The sequence below is a fragment of the Sarcophilus harrisii genome, chromosome 3 (genome assembly GCF_902635505.1).
Source record: "Sarcophilus harrisii chromosome 3, mSarHar1.11, whole genome shotgun sequence".
NCBI classification, from domain to species: Eukaryota; Metazoa; Chordata; class Mammalia; order Dasyuromorphia; family Dasyuridae; genus Sarcophilus; species Sarcophilus harrisii.
The window spans coordinates 275,956,675-275,976,347 of NC_045428.1; the positions used below are offsets into that span (position 1 = coordinate 275,956,675).

General features: G+C 34.8%; 2 protein-coding genes across 8 annotated transcripts in view; one reads left to right on the top strand and one right to left on the bottom strand.

Annotated features, from left to right (window-relative positions):
• The window catches only part of ST3GAL6 (ST3 beta-galactoside alpha-2,3-sialyltransferase 6), a 112,029-nt gene extending 105,964 nt beyond the window's left edge, over positions 1-6,065 (top strand). For all 6 annotated transcript variants that reach the window (XM_031959549.1, XM_031959550.1, XM_031959551.1 and 3 more), the window contains 2 exons: positions 2,695-2,847; positions 4,737-6,065. In XM_031959549.1, the coding sequence (XP_031815409.1) occupies positions 2,695-2,847; positions 4,737-4,823 (240 nt within the window). In that variant the 3' untranslated portion in view covers positions 4,824-6,065. The remainder of the gene's footprint in view (positions 1-2,694; positions 2,848-4,736) is intronic.
• Positions 6,066-8,412: 2,347 nt separating this feature from the next.
• DCBLD2 (discoidin, CUB and LCCL domain containing 2) overlaps positions 8,413-19,673 on the bottom strand; it is a 97,379-nt gene continuing 86,118 nt past the window's right edge. Inside the window, exons 13-17 of one of the 2 annotated variants that reach the window (XM_031959552.1) lie at positions 17,618-17,711; positions 16,937-16,986; positions 13,508-13,645; positions 11,884-12,373; positions 8,413-10,667 (exon numbers count right to left, since the gene is read on the bottom strand). In XM_031959552.1, coding sequence (XP_031815412.1) covers positions 11,886-12,373; positions 13,508-13,645; positions 16,937-16,986; positions 17,618-17,711 — 770 coding nt within the window. In that variant the 3' untranslated portion in view covers positions 8,413-10,667; positions 11,884-11,885. Of the gene's footprint in view, positions 12,374-13,507; positions 13,646-16,936; positions 16,987-17,617; positions 17,712-19,673 lie in introns of both variants that reach the window. The other variant, XM_031959553.1, reaches the window with a different exon arrangement.

A 19,673-nucleotide genomic window follows, 5' to 3' on the forward strand; every position in this document is an offset into this window, starting at 1 on the left:
GTCTGGTAAGAAGGGAAAAAAAAAAAACTTTACATTTAAAACTCAGCTACATATAATTAAGGTAAAATAGTTTAACTTTAATTCAGGCAAACAGTTTACAAGTTAGAATGCTTATTGATTATGGCATCTTGATGGCAAAAGATAGTTGCTAACTAGGTGGTCTGTCTTACCAGCTCAGTGAAGGATTTTTATTGATTTTTACTAAACTAGGCTTCAGCAAACATGGATGGTGCTACCGACTTGAAATCTAGATTCTGTTGTCTATTATGGTATAGCTTAAATAAATGGATATGGAATCAATCAGAAGACTTAGATTTGAACCCTAAGCTTCAGTTTTTTCTCTGTAATTTGAATAATTTTGACCAGATGATCCCTAATGTCTCTCCCAGCTCTAAAACTTTATTGCTGTATTATCAACAGACTGGGGTTAACGAGTTTTGCCCAAGGATGCTGGATTTTAAAGTCTTCTGATACCACTTTAGCAGACAGAACTTAATTACTTAATTAGCAAGAATAAGGAATCCATCAAATGGCGTTTCATTGTCACGTACATCTTCCTCATCCCTAACATAATAATCCCTGAAGCCTCTCCGGCAAGAACTCTTAAGTGACTGGAAACATGTATACAACATATTATTTTACATTATATGCACCTTTGTTGTATGTATACATATGACATTGGCTAAGAAGCAAAGAAGAGACATCTAATATTGAACTTAAACTTTATACTATACTGGATCATTAGTCTCCAGAAGTTAGGGCTGTGACCTTGACCCCAAAAGATATGTGATTGTTCAGTAGAGAATGGTCCGTAGGAAGATGGGTTGCGTCACAGCCTTCCCATGATAGCTACTATGGGATTAGCTTTAACATAACCACAAGTAACTTTATGTTCTAACGGGCCTACTCTACACACACTCCACTAGTTCCCTACTTCCACTAGGTAACCAGGTTTTGCCTCTGGAACAGTGATGGAAAGATGAAAAAAAAAATCACCTTCTCTTTTTCATATTGTTTGTAGGATAAGACATGAATGACCTGAATTATCCATCACAGGTCTTATTGCTTCCATATTATTTGCTTTTTTAATCTGTATTCTGGCAAAGGGGGGAAAAAAACTTATACATTTTGAAACTTAGCTATTTACAGTTAAGATAAAACATTTCCACTCTGTAATTTGGGATGCCTATTTGTAAGTAACACTTGAGGAGAAAGAACAGTTACTAAATGTGTGCCTCTTTTCAGCTCCCCTATTTCTTACCATCATCTTTCTAGTCACCTAGGTTTGCATCATTTTGGTTCACATACTCACCTACCTACCTCCCTTACATATCTAATCAGTGACCACAACTTGCCATTTCTCTCATCACTCCTGTTCTGTCTACTACTAACATAGCCACCTTAAACTAGACCCTCATCACCTGGACTATTATAGTAATTTAGCTGCCATGGTGATTTCCCAAAGTGCCGATCTGACTACATTATTACTTCTATTAGTAAACATCTTCCTATTGAATCTAGGATCAAATATCAATTCATCTTTGTCTCATTCTTTTTAAATTTGTATTTCTGTGTAAGTTTTCCAATACATACAATAGCATTTATACAATTTGTAAATAAGCAAAAATATACAAAGGAATAATGGATCAGTTCATTTTTATCACTGATCAGATTTTTTTTTTTTGATGATGAATTCTAATCATGCTAATAATTGTTTAGTTAATAAATAAGGTTCAGTGCTAGAGTCATAGTATTTGGAATAAGAAATTCTTCCTGTCATATACAAGTAAGCTTTCTTAAATAGTATTAGTAGAGCTCCTTCTAAAATAACAGAAACAACCAGATTCCCTTAGGTCATTAGTATGGCACATTAACAGAAAAACTCCTTGATTCATTTTGTAAAAGAGGAAGTATATAATACTTAACAAAAACATCTTCCTATATTGTATTCACCTTTGAATATCATGACAGAGAAGTGACTTATAAATACTGAAATGTAAAATGCACTTGGTAAAATAAACTTTTAAAGATCATGTCTCTTCAAACAGGATCTGTTGGAGAAATGCTCTGAAATTTAAATTAAAGGGACGTTTCTCTACAAAATGAGCAAATTTTATGTGATTCTGGTAACTTTTTTTCTTTTTTTGATAGGCAATGATTGTCACATTCTGCATTTCAAATTGTTTTGGCTGTAGAGACTTCTCTGGAAACCTTATGTTTGCAGAATTGGTATAGTGTTAGTTCTCCTTAATAACTTATCACAGCAGTAACATTAAACATTTCTTTGTAAAAATGTGGTTTTAAATTTCACAAGCTTTGTATATTGCATTGCATATTCACAGGTTTTACAAATGAAAAGTATTTTCATAAATTAGATAAACAATTTATTTTGGGAACACAATGTTAATTTGCTAATTATCCATTCATCACTATCAACATAGGGCAACACAGATACTTGCTATTTCTCTAGCTCAGGAATGTATCCTACTAAGATAATTTGGAAATTAGTTCTATGGGATTTGAATTCTTCTAGATAAATATAATAAATTATATGTAGTGCATTGTTTAGGATGTATTTAATTCCTTTGTGGCAAATTTTTTGTTGTTGAAGATAAAAGACTCTTCTACTCCAGTATAATGCTGTTATAGACTTTCCTTGAAAGTTATAAGCCTTTTTCTGTTCTTTGTTTTTAGAAACCCAAACACCCAACAACGGGAATCATCGCCATCACACTGGCATTTTATATATGCCACGAAGTTCACTTAGCAGGTTTTAAGTACAATTTTACTGATAAAGATGGCCCTTTGCACTATTATGGAAATACAACCATGTCCTTCATGAGCAAGGTAAGGAAGACATGCACAGTCCTCTTGGGATATGGATTAGGAGAGATTAATGTGGTTAGTGAGAGCAGATCTTTTGCATGACATTGGGCTGTATTTTCTAAGGCTTTTTAAGAGTTTGGATTCTGTGTTTTCATAGCTCTGGAATTTCCTTTACACAGTAATCTCAAGGTTATGATGTTATAAGTTTATTACCAGCTGTGTAGATTAGGACAGCCTTACTATTCAGAAATTCTTGAGTCAAAAGTCACATTCTAAAAGCTGAAATCTGTCTGAACTTAATTATACTGCTAATTTAATTTGTTCTGTAGCATGAGCTAACAGGAGCTCTAATATTATCAATATCGGTCTCAGAGGCTGAGCAAAAAAAATAAGCTACACTTTAGCTGAGTCCAATATAGATGCCCCTCATGTCGTTTCTGAAACTCATCTAAAAGCCAGAGACTGACTAACCTTATTTTGTGGAGATCTGCCTAACTTAGTTTTAGGGCTGTGGATAAAGTGCTGGGCCTGGATCAGGAAAACTCATCTTGCACGGTTCGCCTGGCCTCGGATATTTAGTAGCTGTATGAAAGCCCTGTTTTTGCCTGCCTTGGTTTCCTCATCTGTAAAATGGCTCAGGAAATGGCAGACACCACCACCAGTATTCAAGAAAACCCCAAATGGAGTCATGGAAAGATGGACATGATTGGATTAACCTTTGATGCCGGTTATCATTGTGTGCATTACTATTTTAAAAACAGACAAAAACATTGGATTTAGAAACAAAAGATCTGTCATTAGCCATTTGAACTTGGCTTATTATCTTATCCAGATGTGGTTTTGTCTATTTCTAAAATAATACTGCAGTGATTCATTTTTATTAGATCAAATCAGGTCGGCTCACTCATACTAGTTGTAATCCTGGGCAAGACACTTAACCTTTAACAACAAAAATATATCTAAATGTACCCCTCTTTATCTTGTATATATGAGGTTGTTTATATTTTTTCTCCCCCATTAAAATGCAAGCTCCCTGAAGATAGTAGTAGTAAATGTCTTAACATCCTCAATGCTTAGCATAATGCCCAGCTCATAAAAAGAAATGAATAAAAGTTTATGTTGACAGTCTCCAACATGACTTGAAGGAGCCATAGCACAGTAAATTTGGAATTAAAGGCTCTGGGTTCAAATGGTGAGTAATTATTATTTATGTGGTCTAGAACAAGTTAGTTAATTTCTCTGGTCTCAGTTCTTCCTCTATAAAATGAGGTAGTGATGGAATTAGATTAGTTCTAAGGAATGTTCTAAATCTTGAGGATGTAATGCTTTTCTCCATTTCTTATATTAAAATTCTTCACTTTTTTCAGCCTGGACAAAGTTTTTTTTAGGGGAGCCATTTGACTAGGTTATTGTTAACTAGTTTTTCAGTTGTGTCTGACTCTTCCCTCACCCCATTTGGAGTTTTCTTGGCAGAGATACTGGAGTAGTTGGTCATTTCCTTCTCCAGCTCATTTTACAGATGAGGAAACTGAGGCAAACAGGATCACACAACTAGGAGTGTCTGCTCAGGAAGAGGAGTCTTCCTGATGCCAGACCTAGTGCTCTAACTACAACACCACTTTGTGGTCCCTTAGGCAAGCTGGGTTAAGTTCTGACCAAATTAAATAAGTAGTTTTATCCATGGAATGAATTAAAAAGGTGAGTTTAAAGATGAAACGAAAATAATCGAGTAAAAATAAAAATGAAAGATATATATCCTTTTAGAAAAACTATGACTTTTTATTATTTTTTGATATAAACATTAGAGACTGAGGCAGAGGTTTACTTTTAGACCTTCCCTTGTATTCTGGCAGATGTAAAATTTGAAAGGCAACAATTTATAATTTTATTTTTTCTTTCTTTGTCTTTAGAATGAATACCACAACATAACTGCAGAACAGATATTCTTAAAGAACATCATAGAAAAAAACTTCGTTATTAACTTGACAAAAGATTGACCTTAAAAGACTCTAAAGAGATTGATATTTCATCAGTATTTTATTTTTTTATAAATTTTGAGTTTATTTTTTAAAATATCAAGCTACTTCTGTAAAGCATGTTTTTCAATTTTTGTATAACTTAGAAAATGTTGAAAGACTGAGTCTGTTATTGTCTGCTGGTTTAGATTTAACAGAAATTGCATTCTGTGAATATATTTAATTATGAAAATTACAGTTAAGATATCAGGACAAATGTAGACTATCCTGAAAATTCAATTTTTAAAATGAAAAAAACCCCTCAGTTCTTATCTGGAAGAAGTCTATAAATTTGTAAGGATCAGGAAAACTGGGTGGCCCAACTATTCTATTTAAACAGCCCAAATCAAAATAATTATGTTCTGAAAGTTAAGACTACCTAAGTAGAATTGATCCAAGATAAGATGGGCCTGCCTGAATATAGTCAGAGGAAAGGGAAGATAGTTTTACGTGTATGAAATTGAAATTTCCAGATGATTTGGATAAAAATTTATAATTTGCAACTTTGTATCTCTGACTCAATGAGCTATGTTTTGGCCTGAATAGCCTTAACTTTCTCCAGTCGTCTGTTTAATCTCTATTATTTTTCTCCTCCAAGTCAAACTTGATCATGGAAGGCCATCACATAGTGCATTTCTGCATCTGGAGAAGTTCATTTCATTTTGTAGTGTAGGTCTTTAGAATGAAATAGAAATTAAGTTTTCAAAATTGTAAATGTAAATTATAAAAATACTTGAATGAAAAATACTTGAATGAAAACTGAGTACAGTTCTTTTTTTCTTGAAAATGTTGTAAAAACCATCCTATAGACACTTTGGGGGATTGCCTCTCTTGCAACAGATTGTCTCTGATCTAGACATTTTCCCCCCTCCTAACTGATGTCTTAAGAGTCTTTGCTTGAAACATTATAAACTTCAAGACCCAAGCTACCTTAAACTGGACTTCTTGGCGTATCTGGTTCCTCACTACTGATGATATTGTTGATAGGAAACCCATTAAATGCACTCGAATAAGACCTTTAGCCCTCCCTATTAAAACCCTTGGCTTTTATCTGCATCACTGAACTGCCCTGTGACCCATGGGCAAACTAGTTAAATCCATCCTGAACTAGTTTCAATGATGACTTGGCCATAATTTGAGAGTTAGCTGTGGACCATCAAACCCTTTCTTTCTTTGGCTGTATGACTAGGATTTTTCTAGCTGCATTCTGCACATTAAAAAATACACCTATAAAAAAACCTATCGTTTTTAACATCCTAATTGATCTATCTCAGTATCCCCCCAAAATGGCTACAATAAATGAGGATAATCTAATAATTTACATTATTTGCCTCTCTTGAGGTCTCTGGACCTCTCACATAATTTTTTACTTTCGCATTCTTCCCCTTAGCCACTATTCATTCATTTTCACTACCACACTTGATTGTATCTTTTTTTTTCTCTAAAACTACTACCTCCTGGTCACTGTAGTCCATTACAATCACTCTTCCTAAAGCACTGCTTTTTTGTTGTTTACTTGCTACTCCAAAACCCTTCAGTGACTTTCCATTGGCTTACAGAATAAATTCAGAATTTAAATTTGAGAAAATTCCCACTGAATTAAATACCTTCTATGCTTCCCCACTTTAGTATTTCTATTCATCATCTTCTGTCCTAAAAATGTCCTTCCCACATCATCAGTTCTATCAATTTAAATTCTTATATGCCTTTTTTCATAATTCTTCCCAAATTCTCCTCCCTAAGTTACTTCTACTTCCACAATTCTTCAATTTTGTCTTAGTCTTGCATTTCTATTTTATGTAATTACCTTCCCTTTTACTAGATTGTAAGCTTTTTGAGGCAGGAACCAAGTCTTCTTAATCTGTTTTCCCGGAAGTGATTTGCATAGATAGTAGCTGCTTAATAAAAGCTTATTTAAATTAAGAAATATTAGTATTAAATACATCTTATTCTTATCCTAAGGTTTAACCCTGTTCTCTAGGATATCAGTGTGCTCGATTTCTTTTAATATTGATTTGTATTGGGGCAGCTAGGTGGCGCAGTGGATAGAGAGGACCAGCCCTGAAGTCAGGAGGACTCAGACACTTAACACTTCCTGGCTGTGCAACCCTGGGCAAGTCACTTAACCCCAATTGCCTCAGCAAAAAAACACATACGATAAAAACCTATTCATTTGTATTTCTATAAATCTGGTCTATAATGATCAAATTAATCTATTGAGGAAACTCAACTTATATATCATCTTTCCTTTAGGTCACTGAGGAGCAGGATGAAAATATACAAAAGAAAAATTAAGGGATAGTTCTTCACTTTATTAGCTTTCCTGATAAATCCTCTCTTCCTGCCCATCCTCTCTTCCAACTTGTATAATTATTTTGGTATTAAGGAGACTAATACGTGCTTGAAACATTCCATGCTATAAACTTCAGCTCTTGACAAGCTGTTTATATTATACATTTCTAGGAGATTCTCCACCCTGTTTGGAAAAGAGGAGAGAATGAAATCAGGAATTATAAAATAAATAATGAGAGTAGGAAGGGAGGAGTTACAAATGAAAAACAATTTGGAGAATCATCGTTTTGGGACACAACAGACTAATTTAGAAAAAGTATTCTAGGAGTATACCATGATGATGATGAGCAGAAGCCCCATGAAAGAAAAATGTTTCATCCACTCAAACAGACAGTAGCAATCAATAACATAAATAAATACATTTCATAGACATATACCATTTCAATCGGCAGCGTTCAACATCCTTGTTATCTTTTTTGAACAAACACTAGTAGAATTGGGGGGGAGGGGAGATGATTTAAAAAGATTTATGGATTAAAACAATGGGGAAAATGGAGGAGAGTACAAAATGCCTTAGTGTCATGGCTCACTCACTGACAGTATTACTGGAGATATAGGATAAGTTTCAATTCAAAAACAAAAATACCTGTGAATGTAATTCCTGCTTCTCCAATACTTTTTAACAAGCTTGAAATCTCTTTGATTTGCTTCTGCAAATAAGTGAGGAAATGGCAATTCAATTCACAATTAGGATATGAGATAAGATGGTTGGTGATATTTCATTTCATGTCTAAAGCTTTGAGATACACTTATTGGGGAATTTTTGTTTTAAATGTCAAAGTATAATGCTTTACTTCAAAAGCTAGATAAGGATCTATCTTTTCCCATGAAATCCCTTAATTCATGGAAAATACATATTGTTACATATGCATACACACAAAAAAACCCATTCCTGACTTTTGGCACTTGAGCAACTGGGACACAATGGAGAGAGTGCCAGACCTGGAGTTAGGAAAATTCATCTTTCAAGTCTGGCTGTAGACATTTCCCAACTGGATGATCATAGGCAAGTCACTTAACTGTGTTTGTCTTTTTCCTCATCTGTAAAATGAGCTGGAAAAGGAAATGGCAAACTTGTCCAGCATCTGTATCAAGAAAACTCTGAACGGGGTCACAAAGAGTCAGATATGACTGAAATGACTGAACAAGAGGAGACTTCTGATGTGTCAGAACGTACCCTCAATCTTATGAAAAGTCCACCATTTTCTTCACAAATAACTTGAGCATGGTATTTATATAATTTATTAAAAACAACATGGACACATAGAATTCTATTTATACAATCTAAATTCTAGCAACATATACAAATACAGAGTGACTACAATTCCATGCTGAGGTAAGAAAAGTACATTCTGGGAGAATTGTCACTAATCTTCAAACCATTCTCATTCCCCAAAAAAATATTTCAATGAAAATTTTGCTTCCACTTTCCCAGTGTCAAAAGAAAAAAATATTACATGGCAAATAAAACTAACAGGAAATGGTGCTGAAGCTGGCTTAAATACTGCTCTGCCACCAAGGTACTGGCATCCAATTCTTAGACTGTCGCAATTTAGGATTTCACGTTGGAGCCAGACTAAAGACAAGAACAGAACTATCTAGCTTGGGGTATTGCTTCAGCGACTTCATGTCTCACTAATTCTCTCAATTTTACCAACCCATTTATAGAGTGCCCCATTTTCCTTCTAGACAGTTCTTTGTTTCCACATAATTTGAGTATTCAGGCAAGACAGTGGGACTTAATTTTTAATCATTCTTTTACCTCTTAGCAGAAAAATCAAAGCACTGACATAACCCTTTTCTTAGACTTCTCACTTCTGTCAAATTCTTTATTTGAAGACTTTCTTTAGTTAACCCATTTTAAAATGAAAAGTGCAAATAGTGAAATGAGGAATTAATTGGATTAGACCCTGTATAAAGAATGGGATCTATGTGAATGTATAGCACTAAATAGAATTTATAAAATTTTGGCTTTCATCTTGCTGGTTCTCAAAAGATCAAGTAACAGCTAAGTCAATGTGGCTATGTTAAACAGACCAACATTTACTATTCTAGTAGTTAACTAGATTCTAGGCTTATGATTATATTCACACAGTCTTGGTCTCCATGGAAATGTGACATTCAAACAAAACAATATTTAAGTATTTAAAACTTATAAATAAACATTGAACAAGAAATCCAAAAGGTGTCTGGCTAAAAATGGTGTTTGATTGTCTCCAAGCCACATATAGATGTAGCTACGTAACAAACACACAAAGTTGGGACAATCCATTATGAAATTACATAAATTAATTATCTAACAAAAACTTATAACCCCTGCAACCTCCATACTTCCCCCAGAAAGTTTTGGATCAAGTCAAGTCAACCCAGCTCTTGAATAATAACCAAAAAAATTCAAAAAGTGTTTCATCACAAACTAAGGAGACATTAGATAATCATCTTATAGTTATTATGAGGACAGCCAACTGGCAAACATCAATCAAATTGTTAAAAATTTCCAATATAAAAGTCTTAAAATCTGTATCATATAAAAAAACAGTTCATTTGTTTCCCTGTAAGCTTTTAAAGAAAATAAAACAATTAGAAAAAAATCAAGTGTATATCTCACTACAAGGAAAAACATGACAAATTTAACAGCTCAAAATGTAACCCTAAAAGGTTTTATTATTTGCACAGTTCCAGAACTGAGTCTCTCCTCTTTATCCACAAGAGAAAGGATTAAGTTGTGATACATTCATCTTTTCTGCCTGAAAAGGGACGACTTAATTCAGTTATGTTTACCAATATCTGTGCTTTCTATTCTAAATATCCCCAAGCTATATTTTGGTACCTCAAGTTAAAAATAAATAATTTTTCCTCATGTTTTCTGTTATAATCATCACTTATAAGTAAAGCTAACACAGGAAAGGAAACTTTTAATTATAGAACAAGTGACATACAACATCCTTTTTAAAAAACTTTTTTGGTCTGGACCTATGATTTCATCTGTATAAGCTGGTAAATTTGTGGTAAATAAACTTGCTGGGGCCAATGAGATGGCAACTTGTATCTTTAAAATCTTAGTGTTGTTTGGAGCCAGGGAACTACAACTAAACAAAAATGCTAAGTGACTTATCTAGGGTCACATGTCAGGCAGAGCTGAAAGTCAGGCTACTATGCCAAAACAAAATCTCTAGTACCCACAATTCCACTGCTTAAATATCTGGAAATGTTAAAAAAAAAAAAAAAAATACTATGCAGCTTCACTGGTCTGTGAACAAAGATGTGATAAGAACGTGATTAAATCCAAAAGCTGAATCAGAACAGGACTCACGTGAGAGACAGATGGAAAGAAATGGTGGCTTTTTCCTACTTTTACCAAGCCATTCTGCTGGTCAAAAAAAAAAAAAAAAAAAATTAAAAACTTAATAAAATGCGACAATGACTTCTGTTTTTCCTCTAGTGTAAGCCTTGACTTCAAGGAAAGAACATGTGCTACAAAGGGGGAAAAGAAAAACACTGTCAATAAATATCAATTCAGATAAAATTGCATCCAATTAAATGTGACACACAGTTCTATATCTCAATATACCAAGTATCTCAATGTCTGAGTTGCAGTTCTAAGTCATTTTTAAGACCACAAGTCATTTAGAACCACTGATCAAACAAGGAGGTGGGGGGAAGCTATGGAAGAGTTTACTGACTTGCCAAAATCCAAAAAATACACATTCCTCTACAACTTAAAATGTACTATTTCTGAGTTGTGGTCTGTGCTGATATATTTCTGAGAAAACAACAACTGGGGTCCCATTAACTTTCTCTTCACCATCTTTTACTCTTCTCCCAAAAAGTCACAGATTCATTGACAAACATTCTGATGGTACTGAAACTCTGAATGAGGGAAAACCTTTTCTCAACTATAAAGCAGTTGTTAAGCCAGACAGGGTCTATACTCATCAGGCTGCCCAAGCGGTACCCACTGAGAACGCTCAGAAGAAAGCCTCTAAGAACACCGACAGTCACGGCTTTGGGCCAAATGAAGAGGAGGTTGTGGGGGAGGAGGGGAAAGGGGAGAAATCAGTGAGAATGAGTGATAGATTCTATCTGCCATTAAAGGCTTTTAAAGCTGTCAGTTTCTCACTAAAGTTTTAAATCTACAGGACAGGTATGAAAAGTAATTTATGGATATTACAGAATTATAACATTTAAAAAAATAAACACAGAAATGATAACATGGGAACTTTCTAGAAAGGAACTAAATCATGATCATTTCCACCTTTGTGTGTAAATCCTAAGAACTTCAAGCCATTCATTATAACAGTACCATTAGCAATTATTGCTAGTAAGGCTTATAGAGCCATTACTTTAAGTTCGTTAATGTACCTGCAGCATCAGTAATAAATATTTCATCTCAGTGATTTTTAAATTCTTTGAAGTGCATCTGAGAAGCTCTCTTATGACTTAAAGAATATCACATTTTACAGTAGTAACAAAACAAGATATGACATCAAGAACAGGGAAGCGTCAACAATTGTGTGCTGTATATCTCCAAAGCAAAACAACCAGATTAGTAGTTTCCTGTACCTCAGTTATGGTATTTCCCCCCAATCTATTCAGTGATAGGTACTGATAGACTTTTTCATATATTATCATGACTTGTACAAAAATTTCAATGTGCTTTAAAAACAATGCTCTGGAAAAGGGGCATCACCTTCAAAGGATTTCTTTAAGAACGTCCCCTTCTCCTTCCCTGGCCGCCCCAGACGCTTCCCCTTTGCTTCCGGCTGTGTGGAGGGTGCCCTGCGGTACCTGGTACATCATTTCCTCCGGGGCACTCAGTCCCGGTTTCCCTCCCTTTGGCGTGTCGTACTCTGCATGTGTCGGAGGGCAGCCGTCAGTCCGAGAGAGCTTGCTGTACGTCCCCACTCCCGTGGGGGCTTTGTTCCCTGAGGCCTTGAAGGTGGAGGTGGAGGGCGCTGTGCCTGAGGCCGCAGGGTGTCCCGACATGTCCATGATGATGGGGGTGGCGTATTCTGGCCCGGTAATGGGCAGCGGTTCAGCATACGCGTGATAAACTTCTGGCACCGGGGAATTGTAAGGATCGAGGTCAGCATAGCCGGCTTCCTTTCCTTCTTCTGGCTTAAATGTCGATCTCTGATGAAGCGTGCCAACAATTCCTCCCACTAATGGCTGAGCATACTCTGTGAGACAATGTAAAACAGAAAAGATGATGCATGGCCTTTACCCAAAAAGCAAATCGTCTGCGCTGTCACAGAGCTGATGCTGAAAACAACCAATGCTCTCCACAGCCCAACACAGTGAAAGCTTTCCATAAAGGTGTTATGGGAGAGATTCTCAGAAGCACACAGTGATAGCGTGGTGACATAATGAATAGGGGTTAAGGGATTTGTCCAGAGACACACAGCTAGTACGTGTTAATGTCTGAGACTACATCTGAACTCGGATCCTCTTCCAGTCCTCCATCCTCTCTCTGGGCCATCTAGCTGCCCCTGTACTGAGCATTTTTAAATGGGCTTTGTTTGGCAAGGCAGGTTTCTGGCCTGTACAATGAGAATGAGACTGATCTAAATAACTTCTCAAGTTGTGTCAGTTTAATAACATTCATATACCATAACTTATTCAATCATTCTCCAATTGATGGGCACCTACTCAGTTTAGAGTTTCTTGCCCTTACAAAGAGGGCTACCACAAACATTTTTGTACATGTGGGTCCCTTTCCCTAGTTTATGATTTCTTTGGGATATAGTCCCAGTAGAGACACTCCTGAATTAAAGGGTGCACATTCTGAAAGGCCTTTGTGCATAGTTCCATATTGCTCTCCAGAAAGTGGGTACTTTTTTTTTTTTTTTAAATGAAGTGACTAAGTCACAGAAGTAACTTAAGGTCATATATTCCAAAGACAAAGGCAAGACTACAGATGAATACCCCCTTACCTTCTTCAACTGAAATCTCTAGAATAAAAGGGACATGAAAAATTCAAATATTTTTACTTAAAAGATTGAAAATCTATTATACTCTGACTAGAATGGCCTGATTCTGATCATTAAACAACTAATGATCAACTATATAGTATGACCCAGAACTACAGTAATACTCCAACAAACATCAGTTCCTGAAAATTATGATCTTGGGTGAAAAGTGGAAAAGAAAAGCTGATGTCATGGAATTTTATCTCAATATTAAAAGGGACTAGTCAGTCATATAATATTAAAATAAAATTTATGGCATTACAGTTGGATCTCATTATAAAGTAATAATTATTTTACTGTAAAATGTTATACAAGGTCTTTCCATATATCCTTCCAAGTGGTTACCTGCAGTCTCAGTCTGTAACACAGATGTGACTTCTCTTGGTCTCAAGTGACTGACTTCACTGGTGCTATAACGAACAGGTGTTTCTTCATGTTCCAGTGATTTGGCTGGGAAAAACTGCTTCATTCCTTTCCACCAACCTTCATTTGGATTTCAAGCAAGAATGAACATTATGCAAAAATGCCTCTCTCAAGACAAATAGTTTAAATATTCCTAAAAGTAAACTCTTCACCAAAGTTCCAAGATACTGGTTTTCAAGGCCTACCTGATAGCCAATATTAAGAGTAATAATATTAAATAGAAGTAAAAATTCTGACATCTCTAGAGCTTCATTGTATTACAGTTAAGCTTAAACTTAAAGAAAAAAAATTCTCCGAGATGAGGATGGGCATTTTTCACAGTATCTAACACACATTAAAATACAAAGTTTTAAGTTATAAGGTTCTATACAAGCTTTCTACTAAAAACAAATTGAAAAATGAATAGCCCTATTCAAGACATAAAAATCTAAAGGTAATTTGTTTTCATGAATTTTCCCCCACACTAAAATGACCTAAACAGTCTTCAAGTTAACACTGAATAAATGACATAGGAATGGGCCAAAAACAGCAAATAACAATGGAAGAAATCTCAAATGGAGCTGTGAATTCTCCCTGAAAGAGCACTGGAGTTGGGCTCAGGGAAGACTGGAATCTTGGACTACATCATAGACAATTCTGAGACACTCATTTGACCATTCCAGGAGTCAAACTGCATGTCTGTAAAATGAAAACATGGGACTGGATGCAAGATCTTGCTTCAAATAGGACCCCCCAGTGATACCAGATTAAAATATAATTGGGAGTGCTTATTCAACTAAAACATTATTAACGGGGTTTTCTAAGTAAATACATTCAGAGACCCACCTCTCTAAGTATGATACAACTGGACTAGATAATCTCTAAAGGTTCCTTCTAACTCTAAATCTGATGAAGATGATTCTGATTCAACCTAGGCTTATGGTCATAACTCTGCCTCTTACTCTTAATACCCAAGCGACTTAAGAAAATCATTTATTCTCTGACCTCCATTTCCTTATTAGTAAAATGTTTAACTGATATAATTTAATTTGCTAAATGACTGTGTACTAGGAATTACCCATATAAATATAATCTGAAGAGGGAAACTAAAGACAGGGATAAGAGGAAATAGCTCTTGTAGGAGATGGCACTACACATGGGTAAGGAAAGGTTTATAAAAGGGAAAGTATTCATTCACTGATGGCAGTCCATGCAAATGCATGGAGATGAGAGATGGCATAGTGGGGTAAAAAGAAAACATGTGGAACAATGCAGATGGAAGATGTATATGAGAGGGAAGTGAAATAAGTCTGGAAAGTTAATTGAACTCATTTTGTGAAGTGCTTTAAAAGGTAATCAAGGAGTCTGTATTTGATACTAGAAAGAAAGAGCTTCTGCAGCAGGAAAATGACATGATCACACTTCTGTTTTAGCAATATCACTTTCACTATTTTGGAACAGAACAAAGAAGAGAAGTATGAATATTTATAAATAAAGTAGACAGATAAAAGACTACTTTGACAGTCTGGGTGAAAGATGATGGGGCAGCTAAACTAGGGTATTGGCTATAGGGAAAGGTAGGAGAGATCTGAACTTGTTCTGTTCCCAGAGATAATAATTGCCCTCAAGAGAATTGAAGAAATCACCAATGTAGAGAGAAAGCCCTAGGTCACAGCTACGCACAAGAGGGAAGGTTATCCATGATGATCCTACAAAGCAGAATGAAGAGCAGATAGAGAGGTAGAAGATGAGCTAAGAGAGCTCAAACTGACCAATAGAGGTGGGTGAGCAAGGGAGCCTATCCCAGAGGATATGGGTGGGTAGCATTGGAATTACTCGTCACACAGAAGCAAAGAGTTTCAGCCAAATTATGGAACTGAAAACCAGAATGAAAGGAAAGGAAAGAAATGAAGATCAAAGTGGAGATGATAGGGAGATACAAGTACAGGGAACTTTTTCTAGGAGTTTGCTTATGAATAAGAGGAGAGATGTAAATCAAGAGCTTGAAGGAAGGAAGGGCAGGGTTGAGGAAAGATTTTTTTTTTTTTTTAAATGAGATGATCTGGTAATATTGTTAGGCAGGAGGGAAGAAGTGAGTAGTTAAGGAAGACTGGATAATTAATAAGACCAGTCTCCAGGGGAAATGGGAGCACTTGAGATAAGGAACTTAGAGGAACTAGCCTTTTCTAGGAAGAAAGGGCTTAACTGGAAGAGGAAGTGAGAAGGAATGATGATGAGGAGATGTAAGATATACAATTGAGGAAAGTAGTAAACTTATGGTGGAAAGACTTTTTTTTAAAGGTAAAATAAAAAAATCATTTTCAGGGAAAGGAAGGGAGAAAGCCTATAGGTAGATTGGGGAGATAAGAAAAGATTTGGAATAGATGCTGTAGGAACTGCAACAAGGAGTTAATCAGGGAAAAGTTAAAGCATTTAAGTGTGATGGTGAAGACCAATCAGAACTATTGTGACTTTTTTTCTCTTCAATAATTATACTAATGTTGTTCTCACATAATTTTAAATTTATAAATAAGATGTATTCTAACATTTATTTAGATCACTGGTTGTCAAAGTGTGCCTGGGATCCGTAGGGGGGGGGTGTGCTCAGAGGTTTTGGGAGGTCTGTAAGATCAAACTATTTTCATAATACTAAGATGCTTTAATTTCTAATTCAGTACACATTAACAAATATAATTCACATAAAAGATTTTTGGGGATTCCTCAATAATTTTAAAAAATATATAAAGGAATCCTAAAATCAAAACATTTGAGAGTTCCTGTTTTCAATAATCACTCATTTAAAAATGCCTACAGGAAATTAGAATTGATTTTCACATAGAAACAATGTTCTAAAACATGACTCTTCTTTCTTCCCAAGATCACAATGGATAATGGAAAATGAAGGATTTGCTTTGGTAGATGAGTCATAGAGGAGTTAAGTACAAAAAAATCTATATTGTTTTGCCAAAATGCAAATCCTTCACTTTTTGCACATTGTGGAGATAATTCAAAGATCAAAACAATCAAATTTCTTCCAGGGAATCAAGCTCTTCAAGAAAGAACACCAGATCAAATTCTTAAGCTAACAGGGACAGTACTTTAGGGCTTTATTTTTATTCTACTTCTTTACATATTACTTAGAAGAGAAGTAGAAGGAAAAGGAGGAGAGTAAAATGAAAAAAGTTAAGAGAGAAATACTACCATCTATGTATAAGAGTGGTACAAACTAAGCTAGCAAAAAGCTGCTTGGTTTTGGTATGCCATTTATAGAACACAAAGAAAGGATCAAGGGTTTGTTCTTAGCCAAGCATCAGAGGATATATTTACTTTATACTAAATATGTGAGATCTGCAAATAAGAGTCTTAATTTACCTGCGCGATCCCAATAAGGTAAATCATATGTTCCTTCAGTTTTTTTCTTTCTGAAAAGACAGACACAAAAAACCAGAAATGGACAAAGATTAAATTTATTCCTAAGCACAGCAGCATAACTGCAGCACAAACACAAAGAAGTTACTTATTAAGCCAACAAAATCTATTTGAAATATTGCCTAACTTTCTGCTGTGATCAATATTTTTAGACATGACAAAAGAGACACATTACTTCTTCAAAATCACAAGATTAGTTATTCAAAGAACCAACTAAGTTCTACTGAATGACTGTTCCCTCCAACATAAAAATTCTAGGGAGATTTAAACTTTCTATTTCTAATATTACTTTCCTTACCAAGTCTGTATTTATTTAAAATATAACATATAATGGTTTCAAGCCAAGAAATAAAGTAAATATTTAAGTAGGCTAAGTAGTGTGTGACATGACTAATCAATAATTTAGTGAAGGTACAATTAAAATGTTAGTTTCACGAGGAAACACACAGGCTTTCTTCTACCACTCAATAGTCTTATTTTATTTTATTTTATTTTTTGCATTTATGGCTAGAACAAATGTTTGCAAAGCAATGGGAAGAGTGCTAGTCATTGAGTCAGAAGTCTAGGGTTAAACAATCAGTATCTGCGCTGACATCTGTGAATCAAATATATTAATTACATTACCTGTTTCTCCAATGCCAACCACAAACTAAGATGAGAATAAGAGTAGTAAGAACCATGACCAGAACAGGAACTAGGACAGCAGCCAATGCTACATCTGAAATTCAGTGTTAAAAAAAAAAAAAAAAAAAAAAAAAAAAGTAGTTTACATTAAATACACACACATACACACATATATCAAGTCCATTATATAATCTAATATTTATTCTAATATTTGTTCTAAGCAGCAAAATTTTATTTCATCTTCTTTATAGGGTTGTATTTGATATCTACAGAAGAATACTTTAATAACAATTTTAAAAACCAGAACTGGATTTCACTTCTTCATATATAGAATGAGGATAATAATATCTACCACAAAGAGGGTTATAAGGATCACATAATATTTACATAAATAATAATATATGATAATAATAATAAACCTCAAAGTGCTACTTACAAAGTTGCTATTCTTATAAAATGGCATAAGATTACTACTAGTCCTAGAGAAAGCAAGTGTAACAAATGGTGAGATAAGTTTTTTTTTTTTTAATTACTACTTAATCTTTGTTAAGTTTAAGAACACTTAAAAATCTAGGTGCATGGCAAGGACAACTCTTATTTCTCAGTTTTCCTTATTCACAAAACAGGATAATACTATGCTAACCTACTGCTGAGCTGTTTTTACAAGCAAATAAAAGTTTATTATGTAAAAACATTTTATGTATACATATATTAACACACATATGCATGTGATCATTCTTATTAGTTATCCCTAAGACCTTTTATAGCTACTCTTTCAAAGAGAAGAAATGCTAAAATTTCCTTTAAAAAAAATTAATTTCTACAAATATCAGAAATATGGTATACATCTTTCATACTGATGTTAGGAAAACAAATGAAGAATAGAAAATAAAAATGAGGACTCAAGAGACCCTAGAAGCTGCTTCTTTTCCACAATAAAATATAGGTTATTTTTCTTTAATAAATTTTTATTGATCTATTTCCCCCACATTTCTCAACATATCCTGCTTTCTATGCCCTTCCATAGAGCGATTCTTTAGAATAAAGAAGAAAAAAAAATATCAGCAAAACTAACCAATAAATTGAAAATTCTGAGATTATGCAATGTCCCAACACATATTCATAGTTTTTTTCTCCTTTTGCCACTACATTTGCAATGGTAGATCAGTGCCTTCTCATAAGTGGCAAATTAATAAAAAAAAAAAAAACAGTTCATGGCAATTCATGAAAAAGAAATATTAGAGCAGAACATAATTCAAAGTACAATGAAGTAGTCAAGAAATCTAATAGATTTCAATAGTATTATCAACAACAGTACATTGCATAGTCTAAAGAAGTTTTGAAAATCATATGACTGATGTCACAAAAAATATTGATTAGTTACACAACAAATTTATATTTATAATTTAGCTATATGTTGCAAAGCAATGCTACTTATACTTCCCTGATAAATGCTCTATATCCTGTAGATCACAATGGCTATCCCCAATCTTCACGTCTCTCCTCAAGCCCCCCGTGACATTCCCTGTTCCACTTCACCCGTTTCACCACTTCATCTCTTACTCTGAGCTTATTCTTCTCCCCTTCCCACCCCATCTCTCCCTAACATCTCTTCCCCCCTTTTCCATTATGTCCTCCTTTATTTCAGTCTCTAATGAAGAGGTGGTCTTTCTTCTTGCCAAGGTCAATCACTCTCTCTGTACTTTTGTTCCCATCCTTCCTCTCTTTTTTTAAAAGACCAGATCAACTTCTATTTACTGGATCTGTCCTTATGGCCTACAGGATGCCCAAATTTTTCCCACCCTTAAAAAGCCCCATGAGACCATGCTATCTCCACAGCCTATGGTTCTATCCCTCTCCCCTTATAAAATCCTTGAAAAAGCTCCCTAAACTCACTACCTCCACTTCCTTTCTCAACACTCTGTTCTAAGGAGTTCTCTGTAGTATGATTTCCAATCTCACCATTCAATTTAATTTGCTTTTTACAAGTTAACCAATTACCTCTTTATTGCTGAACTTAATGCTCCTTTCTTAACCCTTCAATTTCCTGTCCTCT